General features: G+C 43.5%; 1 protein-coding gene across 3 annotated transcripts in view; it reads right to left on the reverse strand.

Annotated features, from left to right (window-relative positions):
- The window catches only part of B4GALT4 (beta-1,4-galactosyltransferase 4), a 50550-nt gene that overhangs the window by 17147 nt on the left and 12153 nt on the right, over positions 1 to 21250 (reverse strand). For all 3 annotated transcript variants that reach the window (XM_061628393.1, XM_061628394.1, XM_061628392.1), the window contains exons 2-4: positions 14118 to 14588; positions 12096 to 12328; positions 1779 to 1966 (exon numbers count right to left, since the gene is read on the reverse strand). In XM_061628393.1, coding sequence (XP_061484377.1) covers positions 1779 to 1966; positions 12096 to 12328; positions 14118 to 14388 — 692 coding nt within the window. In that variant the 5' untranslated portion in view covers positions 14389 to 14588. The remainder of the gene's footprint in view (positions 1 to 1778; positions 1967 to 12095; positions 12329 to 14117; positions 14589 to 21250) is intronic.

The following is a 21250-nucleotide window of genomic DNA, read 5'->3' on the forward strand; positions in this document are numbered from 1 at the left end:
TTGACCCAAAAACTCTTCATTCTGTTAAACAGGAAAAGCTCTACAGATGTAAAATATAAAGAAGTACAATGGACAGCAGAGCTGCGGAGTCAGAGTCGTAAGCAATTTTGGGTGGAGTTGGTAGAAATGTACCGACTCCGACTCCGATTCCTTCATAAATGGCATATGTATATTAACTAGTAATAACAAATTTACTGTAGTAAAATGGTAGCACAAGGCATTTCATCACCACCACGTGAATCCAGAGCTTGGAAAAGTTACTTTTTTAAACTACAACTCACATAAGCCCCAGGAATTGGGCTCGTGGGAGTTGTAGTTCAAAAAAGTAACTTTTCCAAGCTCTGGATTCACGTGGTGGTGATGAAATGCCTTGTGCTACCATTTTACTACAGTAAATTTGTTATTACTAGTTAATATACATTTGTTAATATACTAATAAGTCAAATAAATAAATAAAAATTAATATACATTTGCCATTTATAAAGGAGTCGGAGTCGGACAGTAGAAAAATAGAGGAGTCGGAGTCGAAGATCTGGCGTACCAACTCCACAGCCCTGATGGACAGGACAACTGGCAGAGGAAGCTCCCTGAAGATGGGGAAGACTCAGTGGGCCCCACAATTTCCCCCCAGCTTTTTTCTCAACTTAAAACAATGTTGCCAGCACAGTGACACTGACATTTTCCATCAGATATTTTGTTTGGGGGGGAGATGGTTGTTGTGGCTGAACCCCACAATCCCAGGCAGAAAAATGCTACAAGTGTCACTAAGATGGCTGTGCCTTCTTCCACTTACAACACAGGTTGGCAACGAGTGGCCCTAGTGCTAATTTTATGTGGCCCTTGATATAATTTCAAAAGCCCTCGGCAAATTAATTCATTCCTCTGGTAAGAGCAACCCATATATCCCTCAGCGGCTTGCTGGGTGCATGGGAATGAAAGAAGGAAGGAAGGAGAAAAGGGGGTGGCAGAAAGAGAAAGGGGGTGGTCCCAACACCCACTCCTTGATCTGGCCCCACCTGCTTCTGGCTTCAGTTATCACCCACAGTTGGTGTGCAGCCCCTGAGAGATTACCTTCAAGGGAATGCAACCCTGGATTGGGGGGGAGGGGGAGAGAGAGAAGCTGCTCATCCCTTATTTAGAAAGACCAGCAGAGGAAAAAGCAGTAACTGCCAAGTCTCTCCCATCTTCCAAGAAGCCACAGCTGCCTTCTGTCTCATCATGGCCTCCAAGGTAAGCTCTTCTCACACAGGGACCAGGATGGGATGGAGCAAAAGTGTGAGTAAGAGAGGTTACACAGAATTAAGATGGACAACCTACTCAAGATGGCTATGCTGCCTGCCCCAATTCTGCTTGCAGAATTTCAGCAACGGTTTTTATCACTCACTAGTATGAAAATAAAGATCCTCCATGGCGCAGAGTGGTAAGCAGTGGTAATGCAGCCGAAGCTCTGCTCATGGCCGGAGTTCGATTCCAATGAAAAGAGGAAGTCGACTCTCCAGTAAAAGGGGTCGAGGTCCACCCAGCCTTCCATCCATCCGTGGTCGGTAAAATGAGTACCCGGCATATGCTGGGTGGTAAAGAAAGGCCAGTGATGGAACTGGCAATCCCACCCCATATATATGGTCTGCCTAGTAAACATCGCAAGACGTCACCCTAAGAGTCGGAAACGACTCGCACTACAAGTGTGGGGACACCTTTACCTTTAGTATGAAAATTGCATGCCAATAAACTCTCCTTAAGAAGATGCAAGATACCTTCCCCAACTCTTTCCTTCCTACCTGTAACCTGTGCTGTTTCTGCCCACTACCAAATGTTTTGGCTGACTGGCACATGTGTAAATGTTGAAGTCGTTCTCCGGCACCAAATCCACATCATGGAATATGAAACAATCCCAGTTCTCTTCCTTCAGGGCCTCCAAGTAACCCACATTCAGCAGTTTTGCTCTGTTAAACTTGGCAGTGCCAGCCTATAAACAAGAAGGGGAAGTGATTTGTGCGAGATCTATTAAACTAGGTGAGTTTCATATCAAGATTCGGTCCTCATCAAGCATACTTACAGTATCCTTCCTGGATTACAGCAACCGTACCAGAAAAGCAGCTGAAAAAAACAGAAGCTGTGCGGTTGCAAGAAAAGGTAAGACAAATATTGTAATTCAATAAATATGTATGTGTTGTGAGCCTGATCTAGCTCTAACTACAAACAGCTAGTCTCACGTATCTATAGCTTTTGCCCTCCCACCAGCAGCCATTCCACCTGGTTGCCGCAAAAGGGGGCACAAGACAGCAAAGCTCTCTGTCAGCTCAGCTGAGAGGTCCACCTACCATTTTGCTCCTCCCCTCATAGAACTGCCTCCACCAGTAACTATTCTGCCTGGCTGTTAAGAAACATTATGAAAGAACCTGAATTTGATTGTTTCTCTTTTTCCTCCCTACGCTTTTATCCATTTTCATAATGTCTCTTAGAATCTAAGCCTTTATTCCAAACTGTCAACCACCTTGGATGCCTTGGCAGAAAGGTAGCAATATAAATTAGTGAATAATAAATACTAAAGGTGGACAGCATTAAAAGGGGATTAGACAAATTCACAAGAGGATAAGGCTATCAATGAGTACTACTCACAATAGCTGTGCACAACCTCCAGTATTAGAGGCAGCATGCCTCTGACTACTGGCTGTTAGAGATCATGAATAGTAGCGTGCTATTGCGCTCGTGCTCTGCTTGTGGGCTTCCCAAAGGCATCAGTATGGCCACTGTGAGAGCAGCATACTGCACTAGATGGACCTCGGGTCTGATCCAGCAGGGCTCTTCTTATATTCTTAATAAATAAAACACCAGCTGGTGCCTCTGGATAGGAATGCATGTTGTCATGCACATCAAAAATATTAATCTAGTCCAGTGGTTCTTAACCTTTTCCACTGCCAGCACCCCTTGGATTTCCAAAATATGCTCTCGCACCCCCAGAAAAAAATACCATTCATTTTAAATTTAAATTTAATATAATTTTAATGTGTGTTATAGCTTAACTTAGCTAAGATAAATGACAGTTTTCCAAAATCTTTGGTTGGGCTCGCAACCTTAGAAAAAGTGTCTCGCATCCCTGGGGGTGCGTGCACCCCAGGTTAAGAACCATTGATCCAGGTAGTTCAAGGGAGCCCGTGAAAGCACTGCAATGTGCCTAGAGATGCACATTGGATATATATGCAGGAGACTGATTCTGCACACAGGTCTCCTTTGTTGGATTGTAGATTTTGTCAGTTAAACCTTTTAATGTTTACCCACCACTGTTAACTGTCATCAAAAATCAGGTATCCTAAGCTAGATATTGGATTTAATGCTTCAGATAGAATACATGGTACCAATAATCAAAAGGTGACCAAACGGTATTATAAAGATGTTTTAAAGTTGGAAAATCTCACTACATCCCATGATCATAGACTACAGCAGAGGTAACACACAGTATGATAATTTAAGCATTAGCATTCAGTTTTCAACTTAAAGTTTGAAAATCCATGGACATAATTCTCTTTTCTTGAATTATATTATTAATCCTCTGCTTGTTTATCAAGAAATAAGTCCGACTGTGTTCTATGAAGCTTGCTCACTAATAAGTATATTTGATACTGCAGCGTTAATCTTGTATTTTGCATGTTAAAATTAACCAGTGTTGGTTACACCTCATTCATGATTTTACATTAAAAAGTACAAAATAAATGTAAGTTTCTGTTCTGCATAACTGAGACAATACTCTTTTGCCACCCTTATTCTTCTCCAAATAAATGCATATATAAATTACATTTTTCCCTTTTTTCAAAAAATTGAGAGAAACTATCAACAACTTAAAGCCTGTAACAATGGCAATGATATGACTTTCTTCTGGAGAACAAAGACACTTGCAAAAGCATTCAGAACTCTTCTGGAATAGCATTCATCAAGCAAACAGGAAATGAATAAAAGATGAAAAGCCTTCTTGAAAAACAAGAAAAAAGAACTCACATTTCCTTTTTTATACAGAGTTGGTTTTACAAAGCCAAGTATTGACAAATGAATATTAATGCCATACTATTAGTTGTTTTTGTCTTAAATTCAGCAGCCTGCATGTCTATTGTAACTGGAATAGCTGGCATGAATTAAACAGCAAGTTGCCACTTTAGATTATTGCAGAAGGACAGGCAGTCCATCTAGCTCAGTAGTGTCTGCAATGATTTGGCAGCAGTTCTCCAAAATTTCAAAGAGGGGTCTTTCTTTGCCCTTCCTGGAGATGCCAGAATCATAGCATGGAAAGTCAATGGTAATAAAAGATGTCAAGTGTACTTTCTGCATTGTACAGTGTTAGCCAGTGACAGCTGGTGGTCCCCAAAACTGGGGTAACTTGATCCCAGCTTCATCCACTTAATATTCCTCCCAAGATTCATCCCTACCCAACCCATACACAGAGCTGCCATTCCTTTCCGCCAGGAATGACTTAGTGGGCATTTCACTTCATAACATCTCAACCTAGTCATGTCCTTGACTTCAGAATTTCCAGCTGACAACTTCAAACAGGATGGATACGACATGATATCTTTAGTTACTAATGATCATGTTTTCTTTTTGCTAAACAGATGAATGTATGCCATTCTACAATTCTAGCAAGCTGCCCAGTTGTGCTCAAAGTCACCTGACCAATGTCAAGTGGAGGAGATTCAACGTGCTACCTCTATCACTGTACCAGTCTTGAGAGTGCAAAGCAAGAGAGGTATCTCCTGTGTTCCAGCATGTCAACTCACCAATCAAGACTAAACAAAAGATCACACAATGAATCCACACCAGTGACAGGAGTTGGACATATATGTCCCAAGCTTATATTCTTAATTGAACCCGAATGTCTACCACTTCTTGCTTATTGTATATACGTTTGCTGCAACTTCTTGGGATCGGTTTCAGTTGATGCGGCCTGATGATGTGGACAAAGTACTTGCGACAATGCGGTTCTCTCGACCCTTGCACTGATGGATGAAGTTTATCGGGAGAAGGACATGGGGAATGCAACCCTGTTATTCTTACTTTATCTCTCAGCAGCTTATGATTCCATTGACCATGGTATCCTTCTGAGCTGACTTGGTGAGATGAGTATCAGAGGCACTGTTTTACAGCGGTCCCAATCTTACCTCCAGGGTTGTTTTCAGAGAATAGTAATGGGTGATTGTCTTTCAGCCCCCTGGCAGTTGTGATGTGAGGTGCTGCAGGGTACCATCCTGTCTCAGATGCTGTTTAATATCTATATGAAGCCCTTGGGAGCGGTCATCAGGAGATTTGGGATGAGGTGTCGGCAGTATGCTAATGATACCCAGCTCTATTTCTCTGTAACATCTGGATCGGGAGAGGCAGTGCAAGACCTGGACTGGTGCCTGGACGTGGTGGTGGGCTGAACAAGGGCCAATAAATTGAGTCTGAATCCTAACAAGATGGAGGCGCTGTGGGGTGGTTGGTCCCCAAGTTCAGATAATTGGTTAGTTGCCTGCTTTGGATGGGGTCATGCTCTCTCTGAAAGAGCAGGTCTGTACTCTGGGGCTGTTCCAGGATCCAACTTTGTTGCTAGAGGCCCAGGTGACCTCAGTGGCTAGGAGTGTCTTTTACCAGCTTCAGCTTGTAAGACAGCTGTGGCCATTTCTGGACCAGGATAGTCTGGCTACTGTTGTCCATGCAATGATAACCTCCAGGCTGGATTACTGTAAATGTGTTCTATGTGGGGCTGCCCTTCAGGTTGGTCTGGAAGTTGCAGCTGGTGCAAAATGTGGCAGTGCAATTGCTCACTGGGGTAGGGTATCGCCAACATATTACCTTACTGCTGAAAAAAATGCACTGGCTGCCCATTAGCTAACGGGCCAAGTTCAAGGTTCTAGTTTTGATGTACAAAGCCCTATACAGCTTGGGACCAGGCTGAAAGACAGTCTTACCCCTTACATACCCAGCAGATCACTGCGCTCTGCAGGTGAGGGCCTCCTGCAAATACCATCTTATCAGGAGGTCCATTCCACACAAAATAGGAAGCGGACCTTTAGTGTTGTAGCACCTACTGTTTGGAATTCCCTCCCCTTAAATATTAGACAGGCGCCAACTCTGTTACCTTTTCGGCGTCTACTGAAGACCTCCCTCTTTCAACAAGCCTTTTACTTAAAGACCTTGTCCCAGTTTGCGACTGTTGGAATTACTTTTTAAGATATTTTTAAAGCTTTTTTTTTAAGAAATATGTTTTTAAAGCTGTTTTGTTTTAATATGTTTTAAAGTCTTTTGTTTTTAACATGTTTTAGAGTGTCTTTAGTGTTTTTGTTTGCTACCATGGGCTCTTTCTGGGAAGAAGGGTGGGATATAAATTTAATAAATAAATTATACTATAAATTAAATTAGTATAAATATATACTAATAGGAAATTCATTCTGTGAGTGTGGATCCTTATGTATCCAAAACAGTACCATTCCTACACAAGAGGAAGGTATCAGACTTGGGAAAATCTGAGGTTTGCAGATGCACAGCAAATATTTAGAGAAAAACACCTGAATGAATAATGCTGACAACTATTAGGAGAGAACAAAATAGAAAAGGGGGTGGAGGGGTGGAATGGAGTAGTGTGGAAAAGGCTGGCTGGCTGGCACTCAGAAGAGAACTCCACATGGCTACATTTTTGTTACTGGTCCCACTTGTAATAATCATCACTTCATCAATAAGCATGCATGCAAAGAGTGTGAAAACATCTACCCACGTAAGCACAACAGCCCAACTCCACTGGGCCAGCAATGCAGAATCATATTCCAAATTTCTTCTTCCCACGAAGAGGACAAATAATAAGCATCTTTTCTCTCTCTCTCTCTCTCTCTCTCTCTCTCTCTCTCTCTCTCTCTCTCTCTCTCTCTCTCTCTCTCTCTCTCGCGCACGCACGCACGCACGCACGCACGCACGCACGCACGCACGCACGCACGCACGCACACACACACACACACACACACACACACACACACACACAGAGGCTTCTCCAGTTGTATCCATCCTTACAATTCCTATTTTACAAACAGGAGCAGAGACTGAAAATATGGATTACCCCCAGGTAATAATAAATACATATGCACCTTCAAAAATGTCCACTGCTGAGAGATACTCATTCCTAAATGGCCCTTTTCTCAAAATGCCATTCAAACAGCACTGGCAGCAGCTGGTGGGAGCATGCCTCACTTATGCCACTGTGCTTAAGGAACCACCTCTAGCCTAGTGGGCACAACATCATTTCAACGGCCAGTTAGGGGAGCACATTATGTTGGCGTGTGTGCGTTGTGTGAAACAGCATACATTACGTTGGAGTTAAGTTGAGCAAGAAACTTCTTCAGAGCATGTTAAGAGTCTTTATTGAAAGACATTAAGGCCAGAGGCTTAAGAGTAAATACATGTAGAGATTCTTCAGTCACCCCCCTTCTGGTACATCTCTCTCCATAGATAAACACAAAAGACAGCCTCTCAGCTCAGAGGCATAATTCAGAAGAGAACAACACATAGACTCTGGTAGAACTTTCCCAGTCGCTATCAGATGGCTACCATAGCAACGGCCCTGGCAGTCCGTTCCTAGACAGGGCATAGACATAACTCCCCCTTAACCACAGTTACGTCTTCAAACTTGCAGGCTTCATGGAAAACTACTAGAGACAGTAATGCCTACTGGTCACCAGCCCAACAGTTCCCCTTTTTCCCATTAAGACTGCAAAATACACATGAAATACATCTCCATAATACATAGTCATACAGTCATACATTTTCAGTTCAGTACAGTTCAAAATTACATCTCACTCAAACTTTGGTTCATTCCAAGCCTTGTCACCAGTTTGCCAAATTTCTCCTCACACAAAGGCTTGGTCATTATGTCAGCCACCATGTTGTTAGTGTCACAAAAATTTAGGTTAACAAACCCCTGCTGCACACAATCCCTTACGTGAAAGTATCTGACACTTATATGTTTTGTTCTCTTGGTATGAGCTTCTGATGTGGCTATCTTAATGCAGGTCTGATTGTCTTCATATACAGTAATCGGAAATTGCATATCAATGCCTATCCTCCAGCATGAGCATTGCGAACCATTGCAGCTCATTACAGGCCTGTGATAGGGCCACATACTCGGCTTCTGCACTTGATGTTGCAACCACATTTTGTTTCTTGCTACTCCAGTCAATGCATGACCCGTGCCACATCACAACTATGCCAGAGGTTGACTTACGACTGCTCAGCTCCCCTGCATGATCTGCATCCACAAAACATTCAAGACCTCCTGTCTTTACTCCTGACAAAACCAGACTCTTTGTCTTCGTGCCTTTCAGATAACGCACTATCCTTTTAATCCCTTGCCAGTCAGCCTCTGAAGGATGCTCTACCTTCCGGCTTAAAATACTGACTGCATTACATATGTCTGGGCGAGACACCTTCACCAAATATTGCAATTTCCCTATTATGCGCCTGTACTTCTCAGGATCTGTACAAGGCGTCTCCTGCACATTCTGTTGGAAAGCTACAACCATTGGAGTCTTCACAACATTGCATTCTGTCATGTTGCATTCTTCTATGATCTGATTTATTTTACTTTCCTGACTCAATGTTATGCTTCCGTCTTCTGCACGCACAATATCCGTGCCTAAATAGTGCGTGACAGGCCCCAAATTCTTTGTGTCCACCTGCCTGCCCAGCTGCTCATTAAATTCTTGTTCCTCTTGCTGCTCATGATAAAAATACATGATGTCATCAACGTAAACTGCACAGAACGTGGTTTTCATCCCTTGTCTCTTTATATACACACATGGATCTGCCTTGCATCTTTGGAATCCCATTCCATGCAACACTCTGTCCAATTTCTCATTCCAGCAGCGTGCACTTTGCCGCAGTCCATATATTGATTTATGCAGTTTACACACGAACCCTTCCTTTGACACAGAACCCGGAGGCAGTTCCATATATATCTCCTCTCTTAAATCACCATGTAGGAATGCCGTCCCTATATCGTAGTGATTTACACTCATGTTCTGCATCGCTGCCAGCTTCAGCAGCACACGAATGGACTCATGTTTCACAACCGGGGCGAAAACAGCATCATAATCTGTCCCATGCTGCTGGGTGAATCCCTTGGCAACCAAACGTGCCCTGTACCTCTGTACTTCCCTGGAACTTGCTTTCTTCTTCTTAAACATCCATCTGCAACCTATGGCCTTTTTACCCATGGGTAACTTTACTAATGTCCACGTGCCATTCTTTTGCATGGCTTGTAATTCTTCCTGCATGGCCTGCTGCCATTTGTGCTGCTCTGCCTCAGGCATCAGCCTGATTGCTTGAAATGATGCTGGCTCTTCTAGCTCTCTGTGAACTTCCTCCATCTGGGCAGTGAATACCGACGGCATGCCTTTTACGGCTGTCTGTTTACAGCCCTGACCGTCATTCCCTTTCCGCCCCATTGAACTCAAGGCATCAGCACACTTCACACCCATGGACATTTTAAACTGTGAATCATTAAGGCTTCCCTGCATGCACACTTCATCTCCCCTCATTACAAAACATTGGTATTTGTGAAACAAAATTGAATAATTACAACTCACCAGTTTGCCCACTGATAAAATATTATGAGCCAATTCCGGAACAAACAAACAGTCTGACATTAGTCCAAGTTTGTCAAATTTCACCAGACCTTTAGCTTTTACAGATTTCCGTGATCCATCAGCAAGTAAAACAAAGTCTTTCACTTCTTCTGAAACGTAAAACAAACGTCTGTCTTTAATTAATATATGGCTTGCTCCGCTGTCGACAATAAAGTTAATTTGTTCCAAGTCTTTAGACTTCTGTTTACAAACAAAGTTCACACTTCCTTGCTTCAAGCCTCCGTCCCTGGAGTTTCGCTTGACTGCACAATCTTTACGGAGATGCCCACGGGCCCCACAGGCAAAACAAGACTTCAGCCGCTGCTGCTCCCGCTTGTTTTCCTGTCTGCTTTCAACAGCCTGCTCCGGTTCAGCACATTTCTCCTCCTTGCTTCTGACAGCTTCCACCGGCTGGGCTCTCTGCGCCTCCTGCCTCCGCTGCCATTCCTGGGACAAATCCTGCAACGCGTCCCACATCTGTTTAGCCGACGGCTCATCTCTCACACACATCAGTTGAGAATCCGATAGAGCCAAGATTATAAACGCCTGCGCCCTCTGGTCTCGACGCTTCCAGGCCGCGGTCGGTACCGCCGGGGTTTTTTCCTCAATCACGTCCCATAAATCCTCTGTTATCAGCAAAGCCCGCATCCTCAGCTTCCAGCTGCCAAAATTCTTTTCATTAAGTCGTTCCATCGGCAAGCCTCCCCCAGACAGGTTTACAGCCATGTTGCTCACCTCCGTCTGGTTCAATCAATCAAGCTGCCCTCTCTGGAACTCCGTCTGCCGTTCAGACCAGCAACTTACTCCCGTGTAATGCGCTGTGGAGCGTAACCATCCTCTGCTACCACTGTTGGCGTGTGTGCGTTGTTGTGTGAAACAGCATACATTACGTTGGAGTTAAGTTGAGCAAGAAACTTCTTCAGAGCATGTTAAGAGTCTTTATTGAAAGACATTAAGGCCAGAGGCTTAAGAGTAAATACATGTAGAGATTCTTCAGTTACCCCCCTTCTGGTACATCTCTCTCCATAGATAAACACAAAAGACAGCCTCTCAGCTCAGAGGCATAATTCAGAAGAGAACAACACATAGACTCTGGTAGAACTTTCCCAGTCGCTATCAGATGGCTACCATAGCAACGGCCCTGGCAGTCCGTTCCCAGACAGGGCATAGACATAACTCCCCCTTAACCACAATTACGTCTTCAAACTTGCAGGCTTCATGGAAAACTACTAGAGACAGTAATGCCTACTGGTCACCAGCCCAACACATTACCCCTGACCAAAACAGTGCCTATCTAAACATTCAGCCCACCTTGCCTGGTTAGATGGTGAATACAAGTGCAAAGATAACTGCATGGTTTCTAGGCTGAAGATTCTCGTAAGTGTATCTTATAATAACATTTCCCTCCCCGCCGTCTATCTGTAATTATTCCAGCAGGTTTGGATAGGGTTACTGAATTCCACAACAACACTGAGGTTTCCATGAAGTCAGAATCAAAGTAGGTACAAAAGAGCATCAAATACAACTGATGCCATCCTAGTCTACTTAGTATATTTACATCTATCATGGAACTCAAGCTGGCGTACACAGGATTCCCAGGCAGTCTCCCATCCAAGCACTGACCAGACTCCAGCAATACAGCTGTATCATGTGTCCTCTGACCACAACTTGATCTATATAGCTTACAGGCTTAGGGCTGGGGGAGGGGGGGATGCACCAATGCTAATAAAATACTGGATAGCTAAAGGAGCTCTGGAGGACAGTAAGGAACCCAGACATACAATCTCTGGATTCAACTTTAATCAGTTATTTTACATTGGATAGATAATTATTATTTGTTTAGGAAACTGACTTAGGAAGCCTGAAGAGCTAACCACAAATTCTTATTTCTTTTGCTATCTCTGCTGCCACATTTTGAGCGCAACAGAGACAAAAAGGCCAAAGAACTTATTTTATTCCTGATAAAAGCCACCACCTCTACAGTAGCGAGTGCAAGAAATTCACCAGGTGTAGCCAAAGGAAGGGAAGTCAAGACACAAAAAAGTGAGCCAAGCCCCAGGACACAAATAGGCAATTATCTGAGCAAGACACATTTTTCATGCCTGGCAGCTTTAAGAATAACAATGCTCTACCAACAGTGCATGAACTTAATTTGCCACCCACTCTGTTTAATTCATTTGATCTGCTTTAAGCTCTTGCAGCAGAAGTAAGAAAGTCATCAGCATCAGCGCACACAGGGGCTCCTAACTGCTGGCAGCATATGGATTTGTATTACAACTGGGGAAAATGATCTGGGACTTGCCTGAAGCAGTGTTCTGATCACCGACTGAACAAACAGACATGACAACAGTCAAAAGAGCCAGGGTAAGGCCTGTAGAAATAACCACAGGGCAGTGAGATTTAGATTCAGCTCTCACCTCTAGCTGCAGAACAAGCCTGCATTCTACGTGGACCCACCTGGTGGATGACATAAATGCCATAGTCCAGCTGCTGCCGCTGTAGGAATGGGTGAATGTGCTCCAGCAGGTACAGCAGGTGCTTCTCTCGATAGCGGTGTGGGATCAATATTGCTACTCGTTGTTGAGCTGAGCATCCTTTTGGGTGATGCCGTCCCTTTGCCACCTGAGGATTCTCTTTCTGCACCTCTTCCAGGGTGAGAGATACTTTGAATGCAAGCGTGCTAGGGCCTCCTATGGGGAAAGGGATGTCTTCAGTCTCATTTACATAAACTATAAACACAGCTACTATAAGTCTCTTGAACTTAAATGCCTAGGGATCAATGAAGCTATTTCAGAGAAGGACAGTGGGTTGGGCTGGGGAGGGATATTTTGATGCTTTATTGTAAAAAATCCTTTTGAACCATACACTAAAATCTCTTGTAGGAAACTAAATATGCTGAAAGGCTACTTAAACTTGCTTTGGTGGTGGTGGGGTGGGGGATGACGGTGTGGCAAACAATCTTCTTCCTCAGCATGGCAGCTGTCAATAACACCTTCCACGTTCTCAGTCAGAGTTGATTCAGAGGCCAAAATCTTAACAGCAGGTCATGAACTAACTCTAAAACTGGAAACTAGCAACTGCAGACCCAGAAGGGAATACTGCAAAGGCAGCAAAGTAATAGAGCATGGGGACCATAAGTTCACCAGCCCTGAATTAAGGCCAGATTCATACATTATTGGTGTGGTATAGGAGTTGCTTTTCCATGACTGGATCCTACTCTGTCCAGCAATATCTGAATAATGCAATTATGTGGGATGGCTAGATCATGGAGGAAATGCCCATCTTAGCTATTGGGCACCTCCCCACAGATTTCAGCACAGACATGGGAAATTTTTATAAGTTAAGTGTCATTTCATCTATGTGCAGAAGACAAGTTCACCTTCAGGCAGGGGCAGGGAACAGGATTTGGCCAGTGAATTGTATTCCTACCTCCTCCACAATGGGCCAAATTTGAAAGGTGGGCAGACCCCACCACCTGTCATCCCAATGACAGCAGGTGATTCATTTTTGTCCCCCAAGGTCCACATGCAGAACTCCCTGCAAGCACCAAAAATCAACTGATTGTTGGTGTTTGCAGAGAGCCTTGCACAGCTTCTGAAGCCCTGAGAATGAGCTGACAGTCAGGGCTTCACAACATTGCTCAGAGACCTCTGCAAGTACCACCGATCAACTGATTGCTGGTGCTTGCAAGAGCCATGCACAGCACCATGTACAAGGCTTTGCAAGTGCAACCCCCTTTATTATTTATTTATTTATTATTTAATTTGTGTTCCCCCCAGCAGGAGCCCAGGGTGGAAAACAAAGCACTAAAAACACTTTAAAACATCATCTTTTAAAATACATTAAAACAAAACAGCGTTAAAAACATTTTAAAAAACATATTAAGCAATTCTAACACAGACATAGACTGGGATAGGTCTCAACCTAAAAGGCTTGTTGAAAGAGGAAAGTCTTCAAAAGGCGCCAAAAAGATAGCAGAGATGGCGCCTGCCTAATATTCAAAGGGAGGGAATTCCACAGGGTGGGTGCCGCCACACTAAAGGTCTGTTTCCTATATTGCGCAGAAAGAACCTCCTGATAAGATGGTATCTGCAGGAGGCCCACACCTGCAGAGCGCAGTGATCGACTGGGTATATAACAGGTAAGACGGTCTTTCAGGTATCCTGGTCCCGAACTATACAGGGCTTTGTACACCAAAACTAGAACCTTGAACTTGGCCTGGTAGCAAATAGGCAGCTTTATGGACCAGCCATGACTTTACCTGCCTCACACCCGGCATCAGGTTGGTGCACTTGGCCAAAACAGACTTGCAGGCCAAATAGGGAGGCCTAGTTGGCCTAATTAGGCCCGCTGGCATGAGGTTTCCTCACTGCTGCCTTAAGGAGTGAGGTAAAAAATCTTGCTTAGGCTTCTAAGCTAAAGCCCCTAAATCCTTGAGGTTTGCTTTAGAATGATATATGAAAACTTGAATCAACTTACGCAGATATGGAGACAGAGAGGGGCATGGTGACTTCATTATGGGTAGTTTCATAGTAGGCATAGTATTGCTTTTTGCATTTTCTGTGCGATCCTCTGTGATAGTAGCTGGTTTTCTGAAACTTCCCACCACACTTTTTGCTCTCAGGGTTTCATGCACAGCGTTAACTAGGTAAGTGGAAGTGGCCCAGCCCACCAATAAGACACACAAGGTGAAAAGCAGCAACAGCTTGATCTTGTAGGAAACGTGAAGGCTGGCATAGCTCAAGCCCATGGCTTTTCTCGGCTTACAAGCTTCTCCCTTGACTCTGTCCTTGAGGTATCCCTGTCACAGCACACTTCAAAGGAGAGCAGGAAACTCAAAATAAAACAAGACGTTCTGTGATGCTGCATTCTGACAGGTCTGCTCTGACTTTTGAATTCATGTCTTTCTAGCTGAACAAGAAGTGGAAAGCAGACATCACAAGGGTCAACCTGTTCAGAGTGAGACAAAAAGAATGTTATTCTACTTCTATCACTCCCCTGCTTTCAGACAGAAGTGCTGTGCAAATGCAGTAAAACCAAAAATGTAGGCCATGGGAAAGTGAGGCTTTCTTCCTCACTGAGTAATAAAATGTACTAGCTTTATACACATATAAAAATCTTAATTTTGCAACTGCTTGCTTAACATCTGGGGAAAGCCAATAGCCCAGTGACAGAGCATATTTTTTGCAGTCAGCAGGTCCTGGGTTCAATCTCTGGCATCTCCAGTTAAGCGAGGATCAGGTAAGCAAGTGATGGGAAAGACTGCCTGAAACCCTGATCGGCAGCTGCCAGTCGGAAAACAATACTAGGCTGGATAGAGAAGTAGTCTGATCTAGTATAGGAAAGCTTCCTATGTCTCTATATATTCTGTAGGGAAAACAATCAATCGATCAATCTTTATTGTTACGGTCATAGACCCACAGTATAAAATTTAACAAATAATACAGCATCTATAAAAACACTACGTATTTATACAAGTATACTCATGATAAAAAAGCTTTAAAACAAGGAAGACTTTCTTAATGTCTGGGCTAGATTAAGAAACTTAGCAACGGATTGTGTCGTCATCTTATCATTGTCTGACATGTGGTATTGCAAGTACCAGTTAGAGGATCTACCAGGATAACGATTGAGTATGGGGAGCATAAATCTAGAGCGTTCGGCGTTATACAAATTGCATCGAAGCAAGGTGTGAGCCAGGGATTGAGTCTCAGTGAGAGTACAGGGACAAAGTCGCTTCACTAGGGGGATGCCTTGAAAGCGACCTTCAAGGATCGCCGAGGGAAGACAATTAAATCTTGCTTTAGAGAATACCATACGGTATTTCAAGATGGACAGGTTTGACAGGTAGGCAGCATGATTGGGGAAAACAAAGTTCAGGCCTAATGACATAGGAGAACAAGTAGTGTTGGCCCTCGATCTTGAGTATTGGAGATCAATATCTTTAACACGTTGTTCTATGATGTATTTGGCTAAGACCAGATCCATAGCAGATAGAAAGTCTAATGAAAGGCCAAGCAACTTTAACTTGTTCTGAAAATTCTTTGCCCAGGAGCTAGTAAAGGGGTCTTTCCATATAAGATGTAAATAACCCTTAGAGGGATCAGCGTAGATCACTTTGATCCAAAATCTAAAGACCATAAGCCACACCGTACATTCAGTGGAATAAAGCCCAGCCTCAAGACGGAGACCAGCAGCGAATGCACAGCGGGGCATACCAAAGATAGTTCTCAAAAAGCGAGATAAAACTGCTTCAACCTTGGCATTAAAACCCGGGGCCCAAATCGGGGCCCCGTATAGAAGTTGGGAAAGGATTTTGTATTTGAAAACTTGAATCGCTACAGGAATGTATTGCCCTCCTGTGGTAAAAAAGAAACGAAGTATGGCTTTGGTGGTATTCAAGGCAGATTGAACCGCAGAAGAAATATGAGCAGTCCAAGAGAGTGTTGCCTGGAATATAACCCCCAGGTATTTAAACTGTCTGCCTCTATATAGACTGGCCCTTAAATGATCCAGGGGTGGATGGATATACGACGTGAAAAAACAATAATCTTAGATTTAGAGAAATTAATAGTTAAAGAGTTTTCAGTGCAATATCCCATAAAGGCACATAGAAGCAGTTTTAAGCCGATATTCGATAGGGACATTAAAACGGCATCATCGGCATATAGGAGCAAAGGGCATTTAACCCCAGCTAAATTGGGAGGGTGAAAATTATCAGACAAACAGCAATTACTCAAATCATTAATAAAAAGATTAAATAATGTTGGAGCCAGAATACAGCCCTGGCGCACCCCACTAGAGGCCAGGATGGAATTGGTCAAGCTTCCATTGGCGCCGCAACGAACGCGAACGGAAGTGTGATGATAGAGGCAACTGATAAGAAAGAGCAATCTCTTATCTATAGTGGAATGATACAGCTTGGCCCAAAGTTTTGTTCTTGAGACAGAGTCGAAGGCCGCTTTAAGGTCCATGAAGGCGACTGATAAACCATTGCCAAGGGAGGAGGAATACTTCTCGGCTAAATGTGTTAATATTAGACAGTGATCAATCGGAGATTTACCCTTTCTGAACCCGGCCTGCTCTCTGCCCAGGATATTTTCCTCCTCAATCCAAGCCAGCAGCCTAAGATTAAGATAACTGTCATATAGTTTACCTACAATAAATAGAAGGCTAATAGGCCTGTAATTAGCAGGATCACTTCTGTTGCCTTTCTTGAAGACAGGGATAATTACAGCCTCAAGCCACATAGAGGGTATTCGACCAGAATGGTTAATGTGGGAAAATGTGGCTAGTAAGGGTGCCCACCAGTCGATGTGCCTCTTTAGCATTTCAGAAGGGAAGGCGTCAATGCCCGGGGCTTTGCCACTCTTAAGGTTACTAATCAAAGAGGTAATCTCCGATGACGTTACAGGAGGCCAGTAGGGGAGGGAAAGAGAGTCCACAGAGGTCAAGTGACACAATGGCCAGCCTTCATCGTCAGAAAACAGAGCACAGAAATGGCGTTCCCAAATAGCAGGAGGAATATTGCAGCATTGAGAAGGAGTGGAGGAACCAAGAGCGTCAATCACAAGAGACCAGAAAAGTTGTGAATTTCTATTAATGGAAGCACTAATTAATGCTTTCCATCTATTCTGGAGTGCTAATCTCTTTTTAGAGGAAAGTAATTGCTTGTATTTCCTTTTAGTAGTGAAGTATTCAGGGGGTAATGCGGAAAGATTTTCTGTCCTATAAAGCTTGTAGATCGATCTCAGTTGATTCTTAGCCTCAGAACAGTCCTTATCAAACCAGCGGGAAATAGCAGGGCTCGTTACGGTATTGGGAGCATAAAATTTAGGTGTTAAAACCGCATATAAGGCGGAAGATAGTAATGAGTAATCGGCCAGAACAGCAGAAGCATCAGAGGGAGCTCCAAGGCCGGCATTCACAATTCGAGATCTAAGAGCCACGGCCCTGGGGGAGGTAAGAAAGCTAGCTACCTTATTAGAGGAAGCGACGGACCAACGGATCCTCTTATAGCTGGAGGATGGATCCTTGGCTGCAAATTGCAGATGAGCAGGAGAATGACCGGGCTCAGTCAGTGATAGTGTAAAGATTAAAGGGAAATAGTCGCTGTCAAATTTAGCTGCTATTGTAAAATTAGAAGTCCGAGGAAGCAAAGGATAGGAAATTAAAACAAAGTCAATAACACTACTGCCATGGGAAGAGGTAAACGTAAATTCTGGGCTATTTCCTAATTCTACATATCCATTTAAAATCAGGAGATTTAGTCTAGCGGCAAGCTGAGTCATACAGATCCCTGCGTAATTTACTTTAAGATCTTTAGAAGATCTTTGATAGCTGGGCATATAGTCAGAGGAGTCGAGGACGCCCCATAAGGGCGAGTTTAAAAGGGCGTTATTATTAGGGCCGATTCTTGCGTTAAAATCGCTGAGAATAATAAGATTTGCCCTGGAATAAAAAGAGATAAGGTCTAAAATAAATCTCTCCAAAGTATCCCAGGACAATTCTATATCCTTCTTAGAAGCAGCAGGGGGAATGTAAACATTGATAAATAAAAAGGATGCAGATTTAAATTTCAGTAGGCCTGCAAGGTCAAAGTTAGCACATGCACCCAGTACCGTGAAAATTGCTCGGAGAGAAGTGGATATAAGAATCGCCAAACCAGCCCTGGGTCTACCCCTACCGTCAGCAGCCACAGCAGTTAGCTCATACATGGCGTATCCATTCAGATAGATACTATTAGTGGACCAAGTTTCCTGGAGGCAAATCACCTCATGCTTTTTAAGGAATTCCAAAAAGTTTGAGGATGATTTTTTTGAGGCCCAGCCAGCGATATTCCACGACAGGGTCTTAAACGAATCCTGGGGAGTATCTGCTCCGCCCTGAGTAGCCCATAGAGCATTGGCACATGGCCCAAGGGGCGGATCAGCAGATGAGATTATGTATTTATTTATTTTATTTATTTATTGCACTTGTATACCGCCCCATAGCCGAAGCTCTCTGGGCTGTTTACAGCAATCAAAAACATTAAAACAAATACACAATTTAAAAACATATTTTAAAAACAATTTAAAACACAATTTTAAAATTCAAAACAGTATAAAAACAATTTAAAAACACTTGCGAAAATTATTTATTTAGTTAGTTAAGATGAGGATTGTCATTCTAACTCAGTGATCTGGTTAAGGTCACCTGCTCTGTCTACAAACGCAGAGCCCACACTCCTCAAGAGTCTACCCTCCGGCAGCTGGATAGTCCCAATGGGTGGGGGGGGGGGCTTAGCAGGGGAATGTCCCAGTTCCTCAGGATCGAGATATCTGACACGAAGCCATTCAAGGCCTGAAGTTAGGGCTAGCGAGTAAGGCCTAGGATGCTTGGAGGGTTTCAGAAGATCACTAAAACTATTAGCTAGATTTTGTTGGCACATGGGGGAAGATAAGGGAATCTGATTTTGGATGGGAGAGAGAGGCTTATCAAGGCGATACTCCTGATCGCAGGGATAGGCCCTCGCTTTAGGTTCACCAGACTTGGAATTGGATTTCGGCTGATCGTTAACCAATATGAGTGGTTGAAGTGGAATGGTCTTATTGTGAGGGAGGGCTTGAGTAAGAGTACCAATTAAGGAGATAAATCTAGCGATAATCTCCTGTTGGGATTGAAAGGGCAGAAATTGGAAAGATTTTAATAATTCTATTTCTTCAGGGACCAAAGTGTACATGGACAAAGTAGAGTGATCAGGGGGAGCAGATTTGAAGGAAAGTCCGCTAAGATTAGAGTGCAAGGGAGAATTAGGATTATTAAACTGGATAAGAGAGTAGCAGATATTCTCCTTGTTGGAAGGGTTGGTTTCTTTAGAGAACAGGGGTTTGATTAATGAACTATCTAGATATTGGGATATTTGCCTTAAGGAATAAAAATGTCTGCTTATAAAGCGAAAGCACAGATGCCGGAGATGTAAATGTGACTATCGCACGCGCATTACGGTAGTTAGAAAACAAATATACAATATCAATAATATAATCAAACTGCCCACAGTGAGGGACTATTTTACGCAGCAGATTTAGAAAATGCGTTTTACGTTGAGAAAAGGAAAGCCAACCCTTTGGTTTTGGAAATTTGAGAAAACTAGTTTTTGGTTGTTCAAAATCAGATTCCACTTTTGTTTTGCTAGGGGGAGCGGTAGGTATCGTGGTGTCTTTTGAGGGAAGGATGCAGTCTCAAGAATATATTGCCAGGGATCTTGAATTCCAACCAATGGAGATGCAGTTTCAGGGATATCGTTTAAAGGCGACATCGGTATTTCACGTGGTAACACTCTTAGCAGCCCCGGAAGGCAAGGTAAATTAGGTTCAGAGTTTAAGTTATTAGGAGAGAGATTAGGTTTATTAGGCTGTGTAGAGACTTTCTTTTCCTTTCTTATAGGGGCAATGGGTGGTGGAGAGGAGGCAAGAAGGTTGAAGAGCCTTTTAAAATTTAGCCCTTTTCGTCGTTTTATTTTGTTAAGCTTACCATTACATGCCTTCATGTTTTGGGGTTTAGGGTGAGCTAAAGATTTATGCTTTGCCTTACGACTGGGACGGTTTGCCAACTTCTTAAAGACTTTAGAAGAGGATTGATGCGGTGCTGAAAAAGTTTGCGGATCATTGGCTCTGGTTGCTTTGCCCAGGATAATTGCATAAGGATAAGATTTATGAAATTCAGCTAGCACCACCAGGAGATTATAACATTTCGATAAAAAATTTTTGACTAGGTCCAGTTCTTTGGTTAGCAGAAGGAGTGAAGCCTCAAGGTTAGAAGCCCCAGAGGAGGTAGGTCTCGTCTCCGCCGCTAGCTCAGCAGAAGCCTGTTGAAGGGTAGAGTTGATTAACGTACTGAGTCGAGGAGGAGGAGAGGGAGCATTGTCTGTAGGGCGTAGGTTAATTGATCCAGACAGTAAAGTCCGATCATTTGGAAAGGTAAGGTCACATCTCATACACAGAGGAGACAAGGCGGGGGAGCACGAATAGAGATTGGGCTGACGCTCATAAGGGCAGCTTAGGGGCATTACTGCCTCAATTTCAGAAGCCAGATTAGGACCCCCGGTAGGCCTATCGAGGAGGGGCAATCCTCCCTTATTATAATCCACCGACCAATCCAAGTATTGGATGGCCTGAGGGGATGTTGAGGGGGCTTCATCATCCAGCAGCTGAGAACTTCCGGCCTCGCCCTCAACCTCTGTTTGATCCATTTCTAGATGATTCTCTTTAAAGGGGAAGTACAAAGAGATTTTAGTTGGTTTTTTGACTTGTTTCTTACTTTTAGTACTTTTCTTTTCCTTCTTCCTCTTGGAGGAGGTTAGTGCAGGGCGTAAAGCTTTCCCCGAAGCCTTGCTTACTTGTCAAGTGAGAGCCATGGCTGCCAGTAATTTAAGTAGTTTATGACGGGGAGAAAATGCAGGATTATCAGTAGTTGTGCTAGGCTCACTTAGAGCTCAATTAAAAACTCAATTTAGCACTGCACATAAAGACAAATACAAAGTAGGGCAAAAAAGCCCGAGCTCAGCAGACCAGATAAGGTAAAATTTACATGCCGAGGCCAAATAATATATCTTTTGCCAGCCAGGAGCCCGA

This window comes from Rhineura floridana, chromosome 5, assembly GCF_030035675.1.
Source record: "Rhineura floridana isolate rRhiFlo1 chromosome 5, rRhiFlo1.hap2, whole genome shotgun sequence".
Classification (NCBI taxonomy): Eukaryota; Metazoa; Chordata; class Lepidosauria; order Squamata; family Rhineuridae; genus Rhineura; species Rhineura floridana.